The sequence below is a fragment of the Podarcis muralis genome, chromosome 1 (genome assembly GCF_964188315.1).
Source record: "Podarcis muralis chromosome 1, rPodMur119.hap1.1, whole genome shotgun sequence".
Lineage (NCBI taxonomy): Eukaryota > Metazoa > Chordata > Lepidosauria > Squamata > Lacertidae > Podarcis > Podarcis muralis.
In genome coordinates, this window is record NC_135655.1 from 48793416 (window position 1) to 48816686 (window position 23271).

Here is a 23271-nt window from a genome sequence, read left to right on the forward strand (position 1 = left end):
ATTTGGCTTTATTTTGGCTGTTTCTCCTGAAGCCACACACACTGCTCTCATACACACACACTGATGTCATATGATATCAGATGTGAGGCAGGTAAAGCCACAGCTGCAAATTAAGAGCTCCAGAGTGCTTGAAATATGGTATCAAATGGAGCTCCCGAAGGAAGATTATCCTTGCTTAAAGTCTTGCTTTTAAGCAATAAAGTTTGCAGCTATGGTTTAAATAATACAAGCTGGGGCTGCAAAGCAAGAATCAGGAGCACACTCTGAAGTTTAATCACTTGAGTCATATGATGTCATTAGTGTAAGGTTAGTATCAAATAAAATAAAAACTAACCTGCAGTATCATCATCATCACATCATCACAATCTTATTTCCATACCAGTGTTGGGTTATTAGGGAAGAGGGTAGTCTCTCTGGTTGGGGACATATTGTGCTGCTTCTGGGGTAGTTTGTCCACCTTTGGTCTCTACCCCGCACTCAGCTCTCACCAGCGGCTCCTAGAAGCTGTCAGCACGCAACAGTGGCCACTCCCTGGGAAACAGCTTCAACTGGCCAGCTAAACCAGGTGAGGGTAGAATAGGTCCCAAACCCTCAGTGAGTTAAGGACTTCCCTGCATATGAATACTAGCTCCGGCGGATTGAGTGGACAAGACCAATACTGGGTTCAACGGTCAAGAAGGCAGTTACTGCACATGCTGTTGTAGAGGGAAGTGAGGGGCAGATGGGGTTCGCCAACCTGGGAAGGTAGCCCATCTAGGAGAAGGAAAACACTGAGCCTAAACCTCTGCTGCCTTGCGGCTATACTCATTCATGATAAAGGCTTTGTTTTGGGAGTAAACCCTAAGGAAACATCCATACTTGTTGTGGGACATCCTTGCAAAATGGCAAGGCTAAGGAGTAAATGCTACACAAATCTGGAGTCCCTAAGATGGTTGGATGGCATCTTGTATGCCTCCTTCCGGCAACTCCTGCAGCCCACTTTCCTTGGTGCTCAATGAGGCTGAAAGTGGGGTCTTGTCATCTGGGCAGCCCAGGACTTCCATACACACTTGTGTCCTGGATAGGTCACAATGCAGGAGGAAACAGTTATGAGTTACTGGTCTCTACAGTCACAGCAGGCGCTGTAATTCTCTAGTGGTTTGACTTCAGTCCCAGCGGCGCACTCTATTGTCTCTTGAGACAAACGGATGCCAACAACATCTGAGGATCACAGGGCGGTTTACAATATAAAAACACAAAACTACATACCATAGTAACAAACAAAAAGAATACCACTCCAGTTTAAAAGGCCTTGGATGGTTTAATCAGCCAAAGGCCTAGGAGAAGATGAAAGCTTTTGCCTGGCGCCTAAAGATATGTAACGGAAGTGTCAGGCAAGCCTCCCTGGGGAGAGCATTACACAAGTGGGAAGCCCATTCTCATGTTGTCATCCTCTGAACCTCTCATGGAGGCGGCACTCATAGAGGGATCTCAGATGATGACTGCAGGGTCCAGGTTGGTTCATATGAGCAGATAAGGTTCACATAAGACTTTTATATTTCTTTTCCCAGTCACCTGTCAAAAGTGGCCTGCAGAGGCTAGACCAGTTCTGGATCCAACCTGCTGGTCAGATCAATTTCCCTACCTGCCCCTGCTCTAGAGCTCATTGGGAAAACCCCATCATATAAAACTTTGAAAATTGTAAAAGAAAACCAGTAATTTCACAACATAATCATCTAGTGACTGGTCCTCTTATGTTCTTGCTATCATCTTAGGCTAGTAACCTAATTACATTAATTTGGTCTACTGTTACAAGCAATTGAACCTGAAGATACTAGGACAAACTTGAAGGAATATGCACTTTCATATTTTTTCTGCTACTAAATTATCCAAAGATTAGTATAAAATAAAAACTAACCCACAAAATAAAGTCCTTAAGATGTTATCTCTTTCTGAGGCTATGAAAATTTGAAGCTGTTTATCCCATAGCTGTCAACTTTTCCCTTTTCTTGAGAGGAATCCTATTCGGAATAAGGGAATTTCCTTTAAAAAAGGGAAATGTTGACAGCTATGGTTTATTCACATACTTAACTGCTGAATTGAGTGGACCAAGGTCATACTGATTCTTTCCTCATGTCTTCTAAATCTGAGAAACTGGCACATTTTACATAATTAGACCATAACAATCTCTATGGTACTATAGAACTTTTTTGGGGAGTTTCTTGCTACAAATCAGTTTAGCATTTCTACTTAATAATCTTCTTAAAACAACAGTAAACCATGAAGAATTTCACTTATTTAAAAATAAACTAGGTGTATCACAAAAGTTTAAAGAAGTATGGAATTTAAGACCAGATGGCACAAGAGGTTGTTAATATTGCAAAAATTGGCTGATGTTGCTCAATAGCTTTCATGTTATAATGCTTTTTATATAATTAAAAATTGCAGTTCACAAGAATGAAATTACTTTGGTAGCCTTTTTAGGAATAGAGGGCGATATCCAGCATAAAAAATACTCTTGAGTATGGCTTTTTAACACCAGTAGTTCAGGAAAGTTTAGTAGAAATGATTCATAGAAATGCATTAGCTAAATAAAGGGAGTTCTGATAAAATGAAGTCATTAAATCTGCAATCAAACATATATTTCCTGGGAAGGTTCTGTGTCAGTATGATAGTCCTTTCCCTCTATCTGTAACTGTCTGCATACGGATGCAGAGGATACAAAACTGGGGGTGGAAGTGGGCTTCGTCTCAGCTGAGATCAAAGACCTGGTGGCTGCTTCAGATGGTAAGACTGGCTAAGCACAGTAAATTGTCATCACCCCACCTCACTCCCCACAAAAGTAGCGTTTGGATGTACAATTTGACCTCAGAGAGCCCAATCCATTCCTGTTCTGTTGTAGACACACAACTCCAGGGGCTGTGAGCCCCCCTCTCTTCTTTCATCTCACCTGAGTCTGGGGAAGAAAGCACATACCCTGAAAATTAAAAAAAACCTGATTTTTCTATATCTCTATCTGGAGGATACCCATTCCACCTGTATGCTTCCTTTTTCTAGGGGCAAGCACAATGGTGTAGGGGGGAGTGTGTGCAAGCATGAAGGAAAAAAGGAAGGAGAAAGCAGAGGGTGGGAGAACAGGCATGGAAGAGAGGGAGTGGAGGTGAGTAGGGAAGAGAGACCAAGAGGGGGAGGGCAGAAGTGGTAGGACAAAGAGTGATGGGAAGGAGGAGGGGTCAAAGATCAGGAGAGAAGGGGAAGGAAGAGTAGGTCAGTGGTGGACTTTAAGCTCTCAGATTTCAGTGGTGCACTATGTAACGCTAAAATTCAGATGGGCATCACCCCCACCTCTCATGCTCCATTCTACAGTATTGTTTTGGTGCCTCCTGCAGTGTGATGCCCAGTGAGACTGCATGATTTGTGCCTCCCTAAAACTTTCTCTGGGTACATGAAAATTAGATAGGGAGGAGAGGAAGACGAAAACAACTGAGTACATTGTTGCTTGTTGCATCCCGCAACTTGTTTAACGGCAAACACAAAAGTTAATTTAATTGCTACAAATGGCTACTTGCATAATATTTTTTGGAAAGTAGTAATATTTCTGAAGTGTCGAGTTTTAGAAAAACTGGGATTAGAGCAGCAATCTTTACTTAACTGAAAGGGAATTAATTAGCTCTGTCTCCACAGGAAAAAAAGAAGCAAAAGGGACCTGCACTTGATTTGTTTTGTTGGCTGAGTGAGCATGCAGGTAAAAGAAAAGGATAATCACATTTGTCGTTACCATGGTAATCATTCCAGCTAACTTTATCCTTGCAGAAAGTGCAGCAAAATGATTGCTGCGTATCCACTGCGAGGAAATATTTCCTTGGGAGAGGTTGAAGAAGGGAGACTCTGTTCTTGTACACAGAGGCCTCTGGGAGTTAAAACTGGGAGAAAAACTCCTGTTTCTCCACTCCCTCCATCAATATCTTGCCAATGAGCAGGAAGTGAAAGATATCTGTGTCCTTCCCTCTGCCCCTCTCGTAGTTTATTTATTTTGTAGGTTTATATTCCACTTTTCAGTCCTCAAAGTGGCTAACTATAGCTTTAGAATGCAACAGTTATGTTGTAAGTGGGAAGGTGAAGGTCAAAGGGAAGGAGATCCCCACTCTGCTGTTCCTTCTCCCATGTCTTCCACATCTCTATGCACATAGGGGCAACAGCGATGAGGACATTCATTTTTGCTGACACAGTTAGTAGGACACAAACAATGGTGTTTTAAGTTCAATTATAGATTCTTTACTGATTCTATTAGCCTCAGCTTTCTAACTCAGTCAGTCAGATACCGTTTTTCAGAGTCAGAAGGAGGTTATTGTCCAGATTTCAATTGTATGTTGAGGGAGCAATTATTTGCCGTGCCAAAATGATCTGATGGCTGACTAACTGGCTATATTAATATTCTCTTTAAACCACAATGTACTGCTCACTTAGGAGGGGGAACTGACACACATACAAAAGACAATTTAGATATTATCTGTTCAGTTTTCACTTTCTGAGTCAAGCAAAGCCAACAACAAGAACTGGATTAGGATTAGGATGAATAAGTGGTAGCAAAGTGTTAGTGATGGATACCAGAAATATCTGGCTGTCATCCAAGGCCAAGCAATTTGAAGCCCAGATGCAGCCACCAATGCTCTATAGAATTGAAGGAACCTTTGAACGTTGCAGTAACAGAAATACCATAATACAGAAAGTAAAAAATGTCTGAGGCAGTTTTCATTGCTGATCAAATTGCCAGAACGTCTTTAAACCAAACCAAAAAGCTATATGGGAGCAACCAATATCTTACAATTAATGCTTCACATCTAAAATAAATGATCTTAAACTCTATATACTTGATAAGAGTGTACTGAATAACAATTTAGTTCATGTTTGCTCAGAACACAACACTATGATAGTGGGAATAAACGAACAGCTGTGTCTCCTCCTTATACAGAGTGGAGGAGGCAGGCAGAATGTCTGCAGATATTCATGCAAAACCCTCTGGTAGGTGTGTCTTACCGGTTTTCCTGCACTGCCTGATGCGTGATGGGAATAACAGATGAGACCAGGAATGGGATGTTCACCTTTTGCCATGATAACAGCAGAACTGGTGTAGGATGGATGCTTCTAATGTACAATACATAATAACTATGAATACAGTGACAGCAAAACATGAAACTAAACAAGCAGTGACATAGAGGAACAAGGATGAAAACATGGAATACCTGAATACAAGTTGCTTAATGAGCACAACTAGTTTAGATCTCAGGTATTTTTCTGCTTTTAAAAGAGCAAATGGATAACATAACCACAGTACCTTGGAGGAGGGCACACCAAGGGTGTAGGATGTTGCCCAATATCCAATGCCTGGGATGGTTGCCCAATTGGCAACAGTCTTATTCTGCTGCCCAATTGGCAACAGCTATGGAAGGAAGCAGATTGAAGAGCACCCGATTCCTCCATCATTTGTTTAGTCACCTCTTCCTTGGCATCCCATGCCAATCTGCAACATGAAATGTAGAAAGCAACACAGGCTCACAAGAGGCTCCTAAGCTCTTGTGGGGTGCCCAGGACTTTCAATGAGCACATTTGCTTCCCCATCGCTGTGGTAACAAGGCTGCAATGTGCAATGCCCTTTACTTGTGCTGCTTTTAAAAGAGCTGTGTGCACTGCCTAACTGTTGCTGCATCAGGACTTTCCTCACCCAAGACTGTGGGTGGACAAAAACCATCCAGATCACTGTGACTGGGGTGGCGAATGAGTCAGGCTATCTATTACCGATATCCCAACTGAATAAGCATGTTTAATCTAGCAAAAACGAATTCTTCACAGAGACAGATAGATATACCATTTGTGCCTATTTAGTTTCCATTGATTTTTAAAAAGTGAATCTTGATATCCAGAAGCTTGGCCTGAACTTCTTAGGGCCCATCTGAATCCAGAGATGTGGAAGAGCACCAAGGTGGACTGCTGCAGCTGCACAGGGTCCCATCACTCAATCCAGTCTCCAGGTTTCTTGGTAAACAGGTGCTGTGTGTGTGTGTGTGCGCGCGCGTGCACACACACACACACACACACACACACACACACACAGTGATTCTACAAGGGCGTCATTTTCATATCAGAAAATTACATTTCTCAAGTTATTACTAGGTTCTTTCACCTACCATGGCTCATGGTTTTGAATTAAAGACCAATGGCTCCTAAGAGCAAAAAGTGCTCATGCTTTCTTCACTGAAGCATCTTGAACCCACTGCTTCTGACAATGGAGGGAGCCCTGGCATAGCATTTAATGTTGCATGGATGGTGCAGTCAGAGAGGAAAACTAACAGAAATGGGTGACCCTTCTTTGTTTAAGCATAAATGCTTTCCTCTTGTGCTACGTTACTGTGAGATCTATGCCACTGTACTTCATGTAATGGAGGGGGGGAGAAAATGCTATACAGAGAAAACTTAAAATTATGTGATTAAAATGGAAAGACCTCTTATGTCTTTAACTCTAGACTGACACAAATTAAATGCATTGCTGAAAAGTAACTAGCTGTTCAAGGAAAGTACCTGAGATAGAAACCAGTGTGCTGCTTTGCACAGAACCTTAACTCACCTTAGCTGCAATGGCTGCAGCAGTTATATGTGAGGAGGAACTATCCTCTGTTGAAGCAACTCCACTATCTTTTTTCTCTTCCTCCTCTTCCTCACACTGTACACCTTTGTCTTCTGTCTGCTTGTGTGGGCTGATGGTTGGAGGTGGAGAAAGAGGTGGTGGTGGTGAAGGTAGATCTTCAAGTTCATCATGCACCTCTTTTACTTTTACAATGGCATCCCGCAAAAGGTCAATGGCATGAGGTAGGGCTGGCAGTATAAACTGAAAGCATTCCTGTGCACAATGAGAAAAATGACAATGAACACTTACCTATAAATGATAATAGCTATTGAGCAGTTCTAATATTAAAATTGACTAGTGATCTGATATGTATGTTGTTTTTAGGGGCACGTTATTGATTTGATATTATATTGATTTGATATTCAAATTCACTAAAGTTGCAGACTTCTTAATTTTCTGTTTTACTTTATAATGTGTATGTCACAGTTAAAGTCTCTAGGCTTTTCCTTTCCTTTTGTCCTAATGGGCTGTAGAAAATTATAATTCTGTGGCTGAAGAAATTCTAGAAATATAAATATTATACAACACTATTTCAAAAAGTGGTAGGGTTGGGGTTTTTTCCATGAAACAAAGTGTTGAATTATTTCAACAATATTAAAATAAATAGCACTTAGTACTGAACCTAGCAATAACACTATCATCTTTCTTCTGTGATTCATTATACAGACCCATTCACTTTTCTAGAGGTGTCCTTTTGATTTTAACATTTAATGTACCTTCTCACAATTCACAACACCTAGCATTTTTCTTGGTTTTGCCCACGTAACAACATTCATGTGGGGTAAGCACATATTTTCTAATTTAATACAAAGCAAACAGTGGCTGAGAAGGTATGATTTGCTCAAAGGCATGCCCTCAATTCCATCAGGCAGGACTTGGACTCAGTCCAAATCCAACTTTCTTTACACTAGTAGACACAGTCCAATTTTGTCCATACATATATCAAACTGGATAAAGGAATGCTCTTATATATCTTAAGATCACACTAGAAGACTTTCAGAATAAATAGAACTGGATTCAGAGAGAAAAAAAGAACTCAATGTGGCAGTGAAATCAGACTTCCCTGCCTCTTCTCCTTCAGCTGATACTTCCTCCAAGGCTTCCTAATGGTTTAGGGACTCTCTTTAATGTGTTGCAGTACAGTATAAGAGAACTCTGGCAATCAGGCAGAGGCAACTTTCAGGAGTGGAGTTCCTGTGGGTGGAAGTTACTTCTGCCTGATTTCCCCTTCAGTTCCCCTGGTCAAAACCACTCCATTCAGCAGTGGTCCCTAATCCTCAGTACCCTTTCTAGGAGATGCTGGTGGGAGAATGGGCTGAGGAAGTCTGCTTTCATCAACCACATAACATATGTTTCTCTTTGGATCCCACTGATGGTATTATTCTGACTTAACCACTGGCAAGGACAATCATTTAGATGATTGTTATTGCTTGGTGTTTGTTTTTATCCTTCTAAGACAGAACATATGATGTTGACTTATACCACGTCAGACCAATGGTTCAGCAAGCTCAACAGTACTACCTGGGATCCTTAAAAAAAAACAAGAACTGAAGATGGAGGAGACTGAACCTGGGACTTGTACAACCGTGGCACTAAAACTGGCAACAAAACATCAGATAAAGCAACAGGAGTAAATAGCAGGTGATGGTAGCAGAAAAAACAATTCCAGACAACCTCCCAGGAGAAGCCTAGAAAAAGGCCTCTGATGGCAATTGCATACTTAAAGCAGTCCTTCCAGTACTCTGATTCAAGTCATTTGTGTAAACTTCCTTTTGAAATTTAGCACTCATTGGTAGACCACATAAGAATAAAATTATGCAGCCCAAATTTAAAGGAATGAATAGATGATGTTTGATTGTCAGAATGAAAGTGTTTGGACTCTGCCTTGGTAATACTCAACTTATTGTACTTGTTATGCTTATTTTCTATGCATCTTGGTAGTTTCTATTCCAAGTTATTCTACTGTTGGAAAAGTTCAGAAAAGGGCAAACAAAATGATAAAGCTGATGGAGGAAAGGATACAACATTTGGGGATTTTTAATTTAGAGAAAAGGCGAGTAAGTGGACACATGATAGAGGTGTATAAAATTATGCATGGTGTGGAGCAAGTGAATAGAGAAAGGCTTTTCTCCCTCATAAGACCAAAACTCGTGGAAATCCAATGATGCTAAATACTGGAAGAATTAGGACAGGCAAAAGAAAGTACACAATGCATAGTTAAACTATGGCATTCTCTCCCACAAGAGGCAGTGATAGCCACCAACTTGGTTGACTTTAAAAGAGGATTAGACAAATTCATTGAGGTAAAGGCATGGAGGTTGGAGGCAGTATGCTTCTGAATACCAGTTACTGGTAGGGCTGGCCCAACTGTGAGGTGGACTGAGGCAGCTGGCTTGGACAGTGAAATTCCACAGAGCAGTGCCTCTGCAGCCACCCTGCCCGCTCTTGCTGCCTCTGGAGAAGAGATTGCAGCTTCTGGCAAAATGTCGCTGGAAGCTGCCAGATGATCCCCATTAAGCAAGGCTTCAGGGTGGGGTGGCAAAATGGGAACAGGCCATCCCTAGTTACTGTTGTAATCAGGTACTGATTGCATGCTTCCCACATGCATCTGGTTGGCCACTATGAGAAAAGAGGGTGCTAGACTAGATGGGCCACTGGCCTAATCCAGCAGGCTCTTCTTATGTTCAGTAAGTTAGGAGGAGGAAATTAAAAAGGATCTAAATAAAGTTTGCTGTAGAGTGTCCACTTCCTAAAATTGAAAGTTTACCAGTTTTCAATGGTGCATAAGGGTAATTTCTGATTGATACAGCACAGCTCTTGTTTGCTGTTCCTTTTTGCGTGCCAGCAGTCAAGCTGTATGTCAGCTCCCTTGGCCAATAAAGCAAGATGAGCGCTGCAACCCCAGAGTCGTCCGCGACTGGAACTAATGGTCAGGGGTCCCTTTACCTTTACCTTCCTCTTAGCTTGTTTCTCCTTTTCACCCTGAGTTCCGGCTTCTTCAAAGTCCATGAAACCTTTGGTAAAGGCTGTTCTCCAATTGGAGTGCTCACAGGCCAGTGTTTCCCAGTTATCAGTGCTTATACAACGTTTTTAAAGATTTGCCTTGAGAGCGTCTTTATACATCTTTCGTTGTCCCCTGGTATTTCACTTTCCATTCTTAAGTTGGGAATAGAGTAGTTGCTTTGGAAGACGATAATCAGGCATCCAAACAACAATAAAGTTCAATAAAGTTGATGTTAAAGAATTATTGCTTTGACACTGATGATCTTTGCTTCTTCCAGTACACTGACATTAGTTCACCTGTCTTCCCATGTGATGTGTAAAATTTTCTGGAGACATTGTTGATGGAATCTTTTGAGGAGTCAGAGATGGCCATGTGAAGAGCTTGTGGGAACAAGATGGGGTGATCATATCATTGTGTACAGAAACCACTTGAAGGATATCAGTTTCAGTCAAGCATAACTGTTTTCTTTTTTGTGGTTTCTGTGCAGTCTCAAAAATGGAAAAATAGTGAGCTGACATGCCAGGTGGAAGATGCAGACTTCCCATAAAAAAGTTAAACTTTAAAAGTTGTTTCCTTGAAGTTGTATCCCTTCATGCAACTCACTGACTTAAATGCTTTATGGAGATAGGTGTAGATCACATTGAAACATTTATAAAGCACCAATCACTTTCAGAAATGCAGTCCTTGAGGTCTGCATTTTTGTAGTGTGAATGTGAACTCCTAAGAGACCCTATACTTGGACTAAATTGTAATATAGTTTTAATAACTAAAACAATCCATCTGGAAACAAGACTAGGCAGAAACTTTGTTCCTCTCTCCAAAATGTTTATTAACTCTATGAAATCTTCAGCAACAGTTTGCCTGACACTCAAGGTGTAGCACACTCACCCATTATCATCCTGAAGATCAGAAAAAATAAAAGCCCAACATAATATATTTAGTGATATGAAAATGAGAAACTTGCTTTAGAGGATTTACCTAACAAGCATGAAAAATGAAACTTAAGATATTATACATCTCAAAGCATAAGCTGCAAGTAATCACCATATCAGATTTTTATTGTTTATACCAAATAGCCATTACAATATACATCACAAGGCAAAATATATTTCAACAAAAAATTAATACAGGAGGAGGTTATCTTATACATTTTCAAAGGTGCAAACTGTAAAAACTTAAACTTAAAATGTTCCCCTAATCTTCTAAATCAAAAATTCTGTTGCCAGTCAACACTGCTTTAGGTAAAAAAAACTTTACTTTCTCACAGCTGGCACTTATAAAGCTACACTAGAGTTAACAAATCTGTTTACAGTCAGCAATCATGTAACTTTAAATTAATTTTATTGACCTTCCATGAAATTATGAAAAGAAGACAGAGATCTATCCCTTGGTAAGTTAGATCAGTGTTTCCCAACCTTGGGCCTCCAGCTGTTTTTGGACTACAACTCCCATCATCCCTAGCTAGCAAGACCAGTGGTCAGGGATGATGGGAATTGTAGTTCAAAAACAGCTGGAGGCCCAAGGTTGGGAAACACTGAGTTAGATAAAGGACAATACAAAACATAAAGCATAATGTATTCAAACTCACCTGACCTGCATATACTGAAATCATAATTTATGTATTTATTTATAAATTTACTAGTCAGATAATATTTGTACATAATTTAGAATCAATCCAAGCCTTTGCTGTAAAAAGGCCTGGAGAACATATGGCTATTAACTCAAAGAGTTTTAACACCCACTTCAAATGAACAAGGGGAAAATTCCCTTGAGGCACCAGAGTTTTTCTAGTGGGTATAAGGGAACCAAACCTCTAAGTCTTAACATCTAACTACATGCTACATTAGTCATTCACCTGAGCTGCTGGATGCAGTTTTGTTTTGTTTTGTTTTTAAAGACAAATTGCCAGTGTGTAGACTTGATCTAACCCTAAGCCTAATTGAACTCTTACGACTGAAAGAGCCAACAATTCACTTCAGGTCTAGCAGATTAAAATCCATTTTAATTACAGGATACAAATTTCTTAAAGAAGCTACTGTTGGAATTTTCACCATCACATGATATATGAGTAGAATTTCTCCATACTCATAAAAGGATCTCTACTGAAGACAGGCTCCTGAAGAAGAGATACGATCCTCTAAACCAGGCTTCCTCAAACTCGGCCTTCCAGATGTTTTGGGCCTACAACTCCCATAATCCCTAGGTAGCAGAACCAGTGGTCAGGGATGATGGGAACTGTAGTCTCAAAATATCTGGAGGGCCAAGTTTGAGGAAGCCTGCTCTAAACCCTCAGATGAAGAGACTGGGTATTGTGATATAACAGAGACACCTCTATTGGATATTTATAGAACCGGAAAATGTGAATAACTGAAAACACTTTCTGTTGGTTACATAATGTAGCATTATCAAAAGCAATAATCTGGGAAACAAATAAAGTTGTCGCTAGAGGTCATATTATATCACAACTGCCTTCCTATATCAAAAAAGAAATGCTTAAAATTACAAAAGATATAGAGATTTTAGAAAGCAAAAAGAAATTTAAACACTCTAAAGAACCATATGAGAACTCCATTGACAGTAAAGCCACTTGTTTTAGGAGAGCCTTCTGTTAGTCGAACAGGGATCAAATTGATCTTTGGCACATACCCACACACCCGAAAAACTGCTCTAAAACAGTATAGAAAAGTGATGTTGGAATCCGCAAAGGCAATGTCTGAAGATTCCCTTGAACCAAGTTTTGCTGATAAAAGGCTCAACTGGAAGCCTTCCATCAATGGAAAGACACCAATATATACAAACTCCTATCTGAAAAAGGGTAAGTTATATAAATTGTGATATTGTTATGAGTTAGTGGGTGGAAGAAAAGTATCCACATGACTGTGACCAGATTTATCACTCTAACAATTAAACATATACAGTTATACCTCGGGTTGCAAACGTGATCTGTGCGGGAGGCATATTTGCAACCCACAGCGCATGCGCGTGACATGGTTCTGTGCTTCTGCGCATGACGTCATTTTGCGCTACTGTGCATGCACGAGCGCCGAAACCCGGAAGTAACCCGTTCTGGTACTTCCGGGTTCAGCGAGATCTGCAACCCGAAAACGCACAACTCGCAGCGTTCGCAACAATGCCACTTATCAGAATAATGGGGCCAATTATGTTATTTTCTGGAAAACAGATGAACTATTTATAATGGATCATGAACTTCTTCACTAGGAAAGCACCCCCACCCTCTAACTCTCCTCTTCATACCAATAGTATAACCTCAATGTCTGATGTGCCTGCTTCCCTCCAGTAAAGTGATTGTTTTCTAGAAAGTGGCAATATTTCCTTCATTGCTCCAGCACTCATTTCTCATTACTTGTAGGAATTGGCCTTTTGTTTTTTGTTGCTCTCTCATCTTTTTAGATTCCTTCTGCAATGGTTCTAAATAAACTTTGCCTCTGAAACTTGGCCTTCTTATGTACTAACCCATTTAGAGTAGAGGGAGGGATCTTTCAACATGGCCTTAGAGTTTTTGGCACTGAGGTCTTCTCGTAGAATCCATGCACATTTCCCTTTCATTCTGGACTCACAACTGATATGGATAAAAATGAAATGGGTTTCTGAGGAGTTTATAGTCATATTTTTCATTATGACTTATTTGCATTTTATAGGATGTATAGCGTTTGTTGTATATTTTCGCATTTCTGCCTTGTGTACAGCAACGTAGGAAGGTGGTAAAAATAATAATAATGAAATGAACTTCCCAATGGAAGAAGTACTCCATGCAGTTTGGCTGGCTACATATATATATATATTCCATCACACCTCCCTCCCACAAAGCTGTCTATAAATTAGAAGTGCTGTCACTTCAAGACATAAAAGAATGCTGAAAAATCTGATATGGCAACTTGCACTCTGAACAAATAATAATGAGGGGTCTGTGGTCAACCAAATGAGTGATATCATTTACTGAGGTAAAAATTCTAGATAGTCATCCACAGCAATACTATAAACTCATCTAATTAATTATATACAAATAATAACTCAGAGTGTAAGTTGAAGTAAAGAGTCAGAATATCATTTCCAAAGAGGAAATGTTTACAGACATTTCAGGGAGAGAGAATGCTGTCCTCTACCTCCCCTCAGCGTGAGTGAAGATGGATACACTAATCAAAAGGGAAACAATTTATGCTGTTGAAAGATCTCTGGAAGACATAACTAGCTTTCATTTTGCTGCACAAGATGACCCTTCCACTGAATTGCCAGGCTCCATTCAATGAAAGGATTGGTTTCATTATAAAACCGGCAAAATCTAAAGGGGCTTCCAGTTACTGAACACATTTGCCAACAAATAGGTACATTTGTATATTAAAATAGGTACATTTGTATATTACATATGCATTACATACAAAATCAAAAAGAGAGACATTAAACTGTACAACATCTTTACAATACTTCTACTTCCCTTCTGAGTGAAACTGTGGCCAAAACTTTTAACATATACTGGTTACAATTTGATAAATTTTCTTATCCAGTTTACTTCATTGAATGTTTCTTGGTCTTCTACTGTATTTTCTCTACTCAAGCTCACATATCTTATTATAGTAGCTTGTGAAAAATAAATACTTCATATCACCAATGGTTTAGAACAAAGGCAACAGATAAAAAAGTAATTTTCCTAAATGTAGCCAACTTGATTTAGGGAGACTGCCACATATTTTTTTGACAGTGAAATAAATATTATTTTCTAATTCCAAGTCTTAGAGCAATTGATTTCTACTATAGCTATATACAAACTTTTAAAAGCTAAACAATTATCTAACCACTATCCTAATATCTTATAACTTCTCAGGTGTTTATAGACTCAATGATATGGTGGCATAAAGGTGGCAATTGTTCACACATAAAATTTTGTTTTGTTTCCAGTGTGGGTCATACTTACTCTGGTTGAGGTATAAGGGGATCACAGGTTTTTCATCTCACTTTATTAAGAGTCCTTACTGCTGGATATGCAGCCAAAGATGGAGAAGCTCTATACAGTCAGCAAAAACAAGACCTGGAGCTGACTGTGGCTCAGATCATCAGCTTCTTATAGCAAAATTCAAGCTTAAACTGAAGAAAGTAGGAAAAACCACTGGGCCGGTAAGATACAATCTAAGTCAAATCCCTTATGAATACACAGTGGAAGTGACGAACAGGTTTAAGGATTTAGATTTGGTGGACAGAGTGCCTGAAGAACTATGGATGGAGGCTCGTAACATTGTACAGGAGGCAGCAACGAAAACCATCCCAATGAAAAGGAAATGCAAGAAAGCAAAGTGGCTGTCCAACGAGGCCTTACAAATAGTGGAGGAGAGAAGGCAAGCAAAATGTGAGGGAGATAGTGAAAGATACAGGAAATTGAATGCAGATTTCCAAAGAACAGCAAGGAGAGACAAGAAGGCCTTCTTAAATGAGCAATGCAAACAAATAGAGGAAAACAACAGAATGGGAAGAACCAGAGATCTGTTCAAGAAAAGTGGAGATATGAAAGGAACATTTCGTACAAAGATTACCATAATAAAAGACAAAAGTGGAAAGGACCTAACAGAAGCAGAAGACATCAAGAAGAGGTGGCAAGAATACACAGAGGAACTATACCAGAAAGAAATGGATGCCTCGTACACCCCAGGTAGTGTGGTTGCTGACCTTGAGCCAGACATCCTGGAAAGTGAAGTCAAATGGGCCTTAGAAAGCACTGCAAATAACAAGGCCAGTGGAAGTGATGGTATTCCAGCTGAACTATTTAAAATTTTAAAAGATGATGCTGTTAAGGTGCTACACTCAATATGCCAGCAAATTTGGAAAACTCAGCAGTGGCCAGAAGATTGGAGAAGATCAGTCTACATCCCAATCCCAAAGAAGGGCAGTGCCAAAGAATGCTCCAACTACCGCACAATTGCACTCATTTCACACGCTAGCAAGGTTATGCTTAAAATTCTACAAGGAAGGCTCAAGCAGTATGTGGATCGAGAACTCCCAGAAGTGCAAGCTGGATTTAGAAGAGGCAGAGGAACCAGAGATCAAATTGCAAACATGCGCTGGATTATGGAGAAAGCTAGAGAGTTCCAGAAAGACATCTACTTCTGCTTCATTGACTATGCAAAAGCCTTTGACTGTGTCGACCACAGCAAACTATGGCAAGTTCTTAAAGAAATGGGAGTGCCTGATCACCTCATCTGTCTCCTGAGAAATCTCTATGTGGGACAAGAAGCTACAGTTAGAACTGGATATGGAACAACTGATTGGTTCAAAATTGGGAAAGGAGTACGACAAGGCTGTATTTTGTCTCCCTGCTTATTTAATTTATATGCAGAATACATCGTGCGAAAGGCTGGGCTGGATGAATCCCAAGCTGGAATTAAGATTGCCGGAAGAAATATCAACAACCTCAGATATGCAGATGACACAACCTTGATGGCAGAAAGTGAGGAGGAATTAAAGAACCTTTTAATGAGGGTGAAAGAGGAGAGCGCAAAATATGGTCTGAAGCTCAATATCAAAAAAACGAAGATCATGGCCACTGGTCCCATCACCTCCTGGCAAATAGAAGGGGAAGAAATGGAGGCAGTGAGAGATTTTACTTTCTTGGGCTCCATGATCACTGCAGATGGTGACAGCAGCCACGAAATTAAAAGACGCCTGCTTCTTGGGAGAAGGGCAATGACAGGCCTAGACAGCATCTTGAGAAGTAGAGGTGTCACCTTGCCAACAAAGGTCCGTATAGTTAAAGCCATGGTCTTCCCAGTAGTGATGTATGGAAGTGAGAGCTGGACCATAAAGAAGGCTGATCGCCGAAGAATTGATGCTTTTGAATTATGGTGCTGGAGAAGACTCTTGAGAGTCCCATGGACGGCAAGAAGATCAAATGCATCCATTCTTAAGGAAATCAGACCTGAGTGCTCACTGGAAGGACAGATCGTGAAGCTGAGGCTCCAGTACTTTGGCCACCTCATGAGAAGAGAAGACTCCCTGGAGAAGACACTGATGCTGGGAAAGATGGAGGGCACAAGGAGAAGGGGGCGACAGAGGACGAGATGGTTGGATAGTGTTTTCGAGGTTACCAGCATGAGTTTGACCAAACTGCGGGAGGTAGTGGAGGACAGAGGTGCCTGGCGTGCTCTGGTCCATGGGGTCACGAAGAGTCGGACACGACTAAACGACTAAACAACAACAACAACAACCACATAAAAGAATCTCAGATCTCTGAAGTGTTACTGACAGGAAGATTCAAAGTTTAAAGCACCCTAAACCAGCTCATGTTACCTTGCTTCAAAATTTATTGAGGGAGTTTGCCACACAATGAATATATGCTCCCTCCTCTTACATTTTCAGCTGAACAGAACACTTGCTGACATATAAACTGTGGCTTAAGTAGTTCCTTGAAACAAGGGTTGCAAACCAGTTTCAAACTGCTTTGCATTGTTTTAATTCAAGGCATTTTAACTCAAAGATTTATATCAGTAAGAAGAAAAGCTGCTTTTTATATAACTGATTTAAATCGAGTTAAGCAAACTTATTCAATTATTTCTTAAATAATGGTGCAAATCTGATCACCAAAATCATATTATTTTATCACTAAATATATTATCATTTGTAGGGCTTCATTTTTGCAAATAAGTCTTGCATATCCTTTCTTGCACTACATACAATGTGCACTGTTCCCTTTTTAACCTATAAAATATTCCCAAAGATAATACAGAAATCTGCACATTGGAAAATTTTGTCTTATTTTCTATGTTACTCTGACTTTGCACAATCTCACACTCACAAAAACAAAGTAGAAAGTGAAACTGAAATACCCACAACTGAAAGGTCAAAGCATAGCCTGATAGTTTACTGGGCAGACCAGAGAGGTTTCTCTTTATTGGGTGAACAGGAAATGTCTGTATTTTGTAGGAAACTATTCATAGCTAAGAAATTAAAAAATTGGTTCTTTTTTTTTTAAAAAAACAACAACCTCCTTTAACTCATTATGTTAAAGCAGTGGTACTGATTCAGTTTCCAGATTAAAAATAAAATAATGACAAACTTAAATAATACTATTTGTTACTGCAGTTGTTGTTATTATGATTATTACATCATTGATTTTTATCTACTCTACCACTGTTTGCCCATTTGGACAACATGGCAAACTATTTTGACAAACCAGCAAGTGTTATATCTAACCAGGTATGTGAGCAGATAAGAGAAAAGAGCTTATGTGAACCAACACCCACAGCTGCCATTTCGGTTTCAAAAAGCAATCATGTATCACTGAACAATGATGCCACATAATGTATAGATTTGCCCCAACACATTCTAAATCAACTCGGTAATGTAACTTCAGATATGTGCCATAATTCAGCAATATTCTATACATAAGTGGTATGATGCACATATACCCACCCAGAAGGGCTCCCTCATTCATTTCAGAGGATTGGACTGAATAGTTACCAGTTGACCTTCAGATACCAAACAACTTGAAGCCTTTGTTTTGATAACTGGGATGATGGCATTGTAGGTTTCACAAGATGGAACACTAATGCTCATTAAAAATAATGTTCACCTTATTGTTTCATTGTTAATTTCATGGTTGTTACAATTCATGGGAGAAGTACAGTGGTACCTCGCAAGACGAAAAACTCGCAAGACGAAAGGGTTATTGGTTTTTTGAGTTGCTTCGCAAGACGAGTTTCCCTATGGGCTTGCTTCGCAAGACGAAAACGTCTTGCAAGTTTGTTTCCTTTTTCTTAAAACCGTTAATACCCCATATCCTATGGGAAACCGTGCTTCGCAAGACGAAAAATTCGCAAGACGAAAAAACTCGCAGAACGAATTAATTTCGTCTTGCGAGGCACCACTGTAACTTAAAAGGCAAAATTATTCTCCTTCCCCAGATCCATCATGAATATTAATGATTTTTTCCCCAGAATACTGCTTACCTGGGACCCCTTCTTGCTACCTGGAAGATTAATTATAAGAGTTTTCCCTCTGATTCCGCATACAGGTCTGAAAAGAGAAGAAATTGTGATGAATATCAATGCACAGGAAACACTGGACCTAAAAGTTTTATTATCCATAACTGTCTACCAATGGTCAAGACAGGGGAGGTCTTAAGATGTGCTCAGTAGAAACAGACTATTCAATACAACGGACCAATTTGATTTAAATATATTTGATTAAAGCGTTCCATCAACAAATTAAGCATGGTATGAGCATGAAAGCTTTCCAAAAGTGGGAACCAAAGTAGCAACTCTTAACGGTTTTAACAGTAGCAAAGCATAATTATTACATAGCTTCTCTTTCAAAAATAGTGCCCTCATTGATTGATTGATTGATTGATTGATTGATTGATTGATTGACTGAACTAGTAAACAATCTATGTTAGGGTTAGAGGGAATACTTCATTCCCATGATGTTTTCAAGACATGTGAGACGAGGCACATTGTCCACAACCTGTTAAATAGAATACTTCACCATTTTATTTATGGGTAGAGAAGAGGGGGAAGATTTCAAATAATACTTTCTAGGTTGGCCAAAAATTCTCCAACATTTTGGAGGAAATCTAAACAAGAAAATATTCCTTTCTTTTCAGCACCGGATTAAACATGACTTTCTCATTCATGCACTCTTGAATTTCAGCAACTGGCTAAAATGTTTTTAAATGTTTTAAACAGTTCTAATTTTGGTTCCTCAGTTTTGTTTTTGTCGGGTTGATGTTGGTGAAATGTTTAGTGGGGGTAGTCGCTATTTTAATTTGGGTATAACTGTAAACTGTTCATTATTGTTATTATTGTTGTTGTTATTGGTTTCTATTGATTTACTGGTTTGTTTGTTGCTTGTATAGGATATTTTGTTTTTTAATGTTTGATGCTTTGTTGTGTTTTTATATATGTTGTAAGCCACCAAGAGTGGCTGGGGAAACCCAGCAAGATGGGCGGGATATAAATTACAAAATTATTATTATTAAAAACATTTTTGTTTGCTCAGGTTTAATGAACTTTATGCAGCTATTTTGTTGTATTTCATTGCTCTGCTCTGTGTCTTGTTTTAAATTGTGAGTTTCAAAAGTTTTTTTTCTTTTTGACTTAGTTTTTTTATTGTAAACAACCCAGATACAAATAGCAAAAAGTAATAACCAAATCAGTTTTCAGAAAAAAATATTGCTATGTCCTGGGCCATATTTTGCCATGGAGCAGAAAGGAAGATTAAGGATCCAGGGTACCCTTCAAGATTCTAAGACTAAAGAGTAATTTACTGACTTAAATGTGAATATCATAATTTTATATTTTATATTTTGGAATTATATAATTCCAAAATAACAATTCCTATCAGTAGGCTTGAATGGTAAATTTTACTGATAACTCTTGAGATGCATACAGTGGTACCTTGGGTTAAGAACTTAATTCGTTCTGGAGGTCCATTCTTAAGCTGAAACTGTTCTTAACCTGAAGCAACACTTTAGCTAATGGGGCCTCCCACTGCTGCCGTGCTGCCGGAGCACGATTTCTGTTCTCATCCTGAAGCAAAGTTCTTAACCCGAGGTACTATTTCTGGGTTAGCGGAGTGTGTAACCTGAAGCGTCTGTAACCCGAGGTACCACTGTAGTCTGAAATGAAAGGCTTATATTTTGATAGCCTCCCTTCATATTATGCGAAAAGCAAAATTTATGCATTATCTTCATGGTATCCCTAATTTTCTTTAAGCCTTGTCTCACATCTTGTCGATCAGATGACTGCTTTCTGATAGATTTCCTGTCTTTTGCATTAAAATTTTTTTCTCTGGATTTTATAGCCCTTGTGGTGAATATTGAGAAATTGTGGGGTGCAGATAAAGTAGAAGCACACATTTTTCATTACAGAAGTATTTTTACCTGCTACTATATTTCTGATGAGTTGTCCTAATTTTTTTCAAATGAAGTTCTTAGCACTATAACCCCGACTCACCTGAATGCATAGCAAGCCAAGGCTCCAGGCACTTAGCTCCAGTCGTATCATCATCAGTCTAACCATCAATTCAAGGCAGGAATGAATCCATTTCCTGGTTCATTCATCCTGATCAGATGTTCAGTGCTATGAACAATAAGCTGATGAATGTAAGCCCTCTGGGGCTAAGCCAGGACAAGAACTGCACATACTGCTCTTGCTTGCAAATGCAGATTCTTATGCAGCTAGGAACACATGTGCAGAAGATTGCTTCTGTGTATGTAAGGCACAGCTTCAACTAGGCATATTTGTTTTTCTTCATGCAAACATCACCAGTGCAGGAAACAAAGCAAATAAACCTTAAAGGTACGCTGGAAGCACCATTTGCAGCCCAATATGCTTTAAATCAAGATAATCAAGGGCTAGCAATAAAAAAGGTATTAATAATGTCAAATAATCACAAAAACTGTTAAAAACAACAGCACATTGTGACTCATTCAAAATAAAAATATGGCACAGCTTGTTGCATGGAAAAGCCGAGCCACAAGTAACTGTTTCACAGAAATAAAAACTCAATTATTTCTCTTTAAGAAAACCCACTCTGAATCCACAAGTATTTTCAACAAACACACATAATAATCTATAGCAAAACTGTATGTTTGTTTACAGATGATAGACAACCACAGACTCCTAAGATGCTCTTTCTGATACCCCTAATTTTATAAGAACAAACTCTCAGCATACTATAAACAAATCAGCAAGGAACCAGTATATATTAATTTTATTGCCAATTTTTCTCTATCCATATAGAAAGTGATCACTATCCTTTTGAGCTTATTTTAGCTTTCAATATTGCTGGAGGTCAGCTATCTTACTGACATAATTGGAGTCAATGGGTCTTGGGGACCAGAAGAATTAAGTAGTCTGAGGCTCTCTGGCTCTCAGATTAATTTGATGAGATCTGACCAATTAATAATGCTTCATCCTCATTGTCTTTTGTGGAAAGCCTCTTTAATTATTTACCAACAGGCAGCAGACAGACCTTTTCTAATTACACCATATATCTCATATCAGAATTTTGGCCCGTCCACTGTGTGGTATGATAAGAACTGCAAGAATGCTAAAAGGACTCTGGTTAAATTCTCCAGACAACACTGTAAACTAAAAATGGAAGTAGCCACTGAACAGCTCATCAAATTTAGATCACTTTATAAATGCCTCATACATCAAAAAAAGCAAAAAGCAAGAATATAACAGAACTCAGTGGAAAGTTTTAGACTTGGTTGTCAGAGAAATAATGAGTATAAGTTTTGGGCTATCATTCCTTGTGGACTGGCTAAGTGAAGAGGGGTTACTAAAGCTCAGATTTCAACTGATGATTAGACTAATTATTTTACAAAACTATATAACTCTTCAACAGCTTCTCCTCCCCTTTGGTGGATTACTGAGTTTTCTCTAACTGGGATCCAGCAACTTCATGTATGGTCAAATCTCTGAATGTTCCAACTAGGTCAAATAAGGCCTCAAGGGAAGATCACATGCATCTCAAACTGTTTAATATGCATTCTAACTGTGGCATCCTCTCCTCAATAAATTGTTTATTGATATTGGCTTGACAGGCTTAATTCCTTTATGGTTGGAACTGTCTGTGGTTTATCCTTTTTTAAAATCAGTTTGTTGCATGTTTCCTGTAAAACTTATTTCTGCTTAAGTTGCAGGTGTGTATCTCCTGCAACTGTATTCTGTCTGAAGAGAAAGCTGGGGTTAGAAATTCTTATTCCACTATTAATGGTTGCCATACTCTGTTCCATCTTATTGGGGAAATGGTTAAAAATATCCATTGTTGACCTATCCTCAGCTTTTGAGTTGCTAGATAGAAGCAGTCCTTGGGCTAAGTTGCTGCTCTGGGCTGCCGATGCTCCTTCAAAGTCTGGGCGATGATACATTTGTTAAAATTAAAGTAGGCAGCAGTGGACCTCTATCTGACCCAATTCCAACTATGAACATAGTTAAAGAGGAATGTTTTGGTGCTTTTGCTTTTCAGCCTTTATGTCAATGTTCTGGGTAAATTGTTTGGGAAATTGGATGCCATAGGAAATAGAAAGGTCAGCATCATTCTATGCATGGGGCAGTGTGAAAAAGCAGATGGATCTGCTGCCCAGTTTCTATCAGAAGGAACAGCTTAATATTAATATTTTTTCTAAAATATTTTTTCTCCAATCTGATCCTAAGAGATATTCATAATTCCCCTTGGAAAACTACAATTAACCTCAAACTCCGCTCTCTTCTCAATCTGAATTGTAAAACTGTTCTTAACTTAGAGTGTATTAGCCTGGCGGCCCTACCTTCAATTAAAAAGAAGCTACAGCAACTTGACTTCTCTAACACAGCTTCCCATGCAAGAGGACCGTGTTCAGGCCTAGCCCTAGCTATTCCACCCCCTGAAGGGATCCCTCTATACTGCCTCACAATTTCTTCGGAGACTAAGCGAAGGGCCTTTACCTGTGCCTGTCTCAACTGTTTTCCTACAGCATCGCAAATAGAACATGCACCTGTAATGACACGGCTCTGGAGACTATGGAACATGTAATGCTCTTCTGTCCCAACTGGACAGATGAAAGATCTCGGTTTCTAACTCCTCTCGTGAACAAGCTTCATCTCCCAATCCAGCC

The 23271-nt window shown here is 39.3% G+C and overlaps 1 protein-coding gene across 30 annotated transcripts in view; it reads right to left on the bottom strand.

Moving 5' to 3' along the window:
- The window catches only part of GPHN (gephyrin), a 233067-nt gene that overhangs the window by 93080 nt on the left and 116716 nt on the right, over window positions 1-23271 (bottom strand). For 18 of the 30 annotated variants that reach the window (XM_028725755.2, XM_077928104.1, XM_077928095.1 and 15 more), the window contains 3 exons: window positions 18617-18683; window positions 6602-6874; window positions 5017-5124 (listed from right to left, as the gene is read on the bottom strand). In XM_028725755.2, coding sequence (XP_028581588.1) covers window positions 5017-5124; window positions 6602-6874; window positions 18617-18683 — 448 coding nt within the window. The remainder of the gene's footprint in view (window positions 1-5016; window positions 5125-6601; window positions 6875-18616; window positions 18684-23271) is intronic. The other 12 variants (XM_077928093.1, XM_077928122.1, XM_028725931.2 and 9 more) reach the window with 1 other exon arrangement.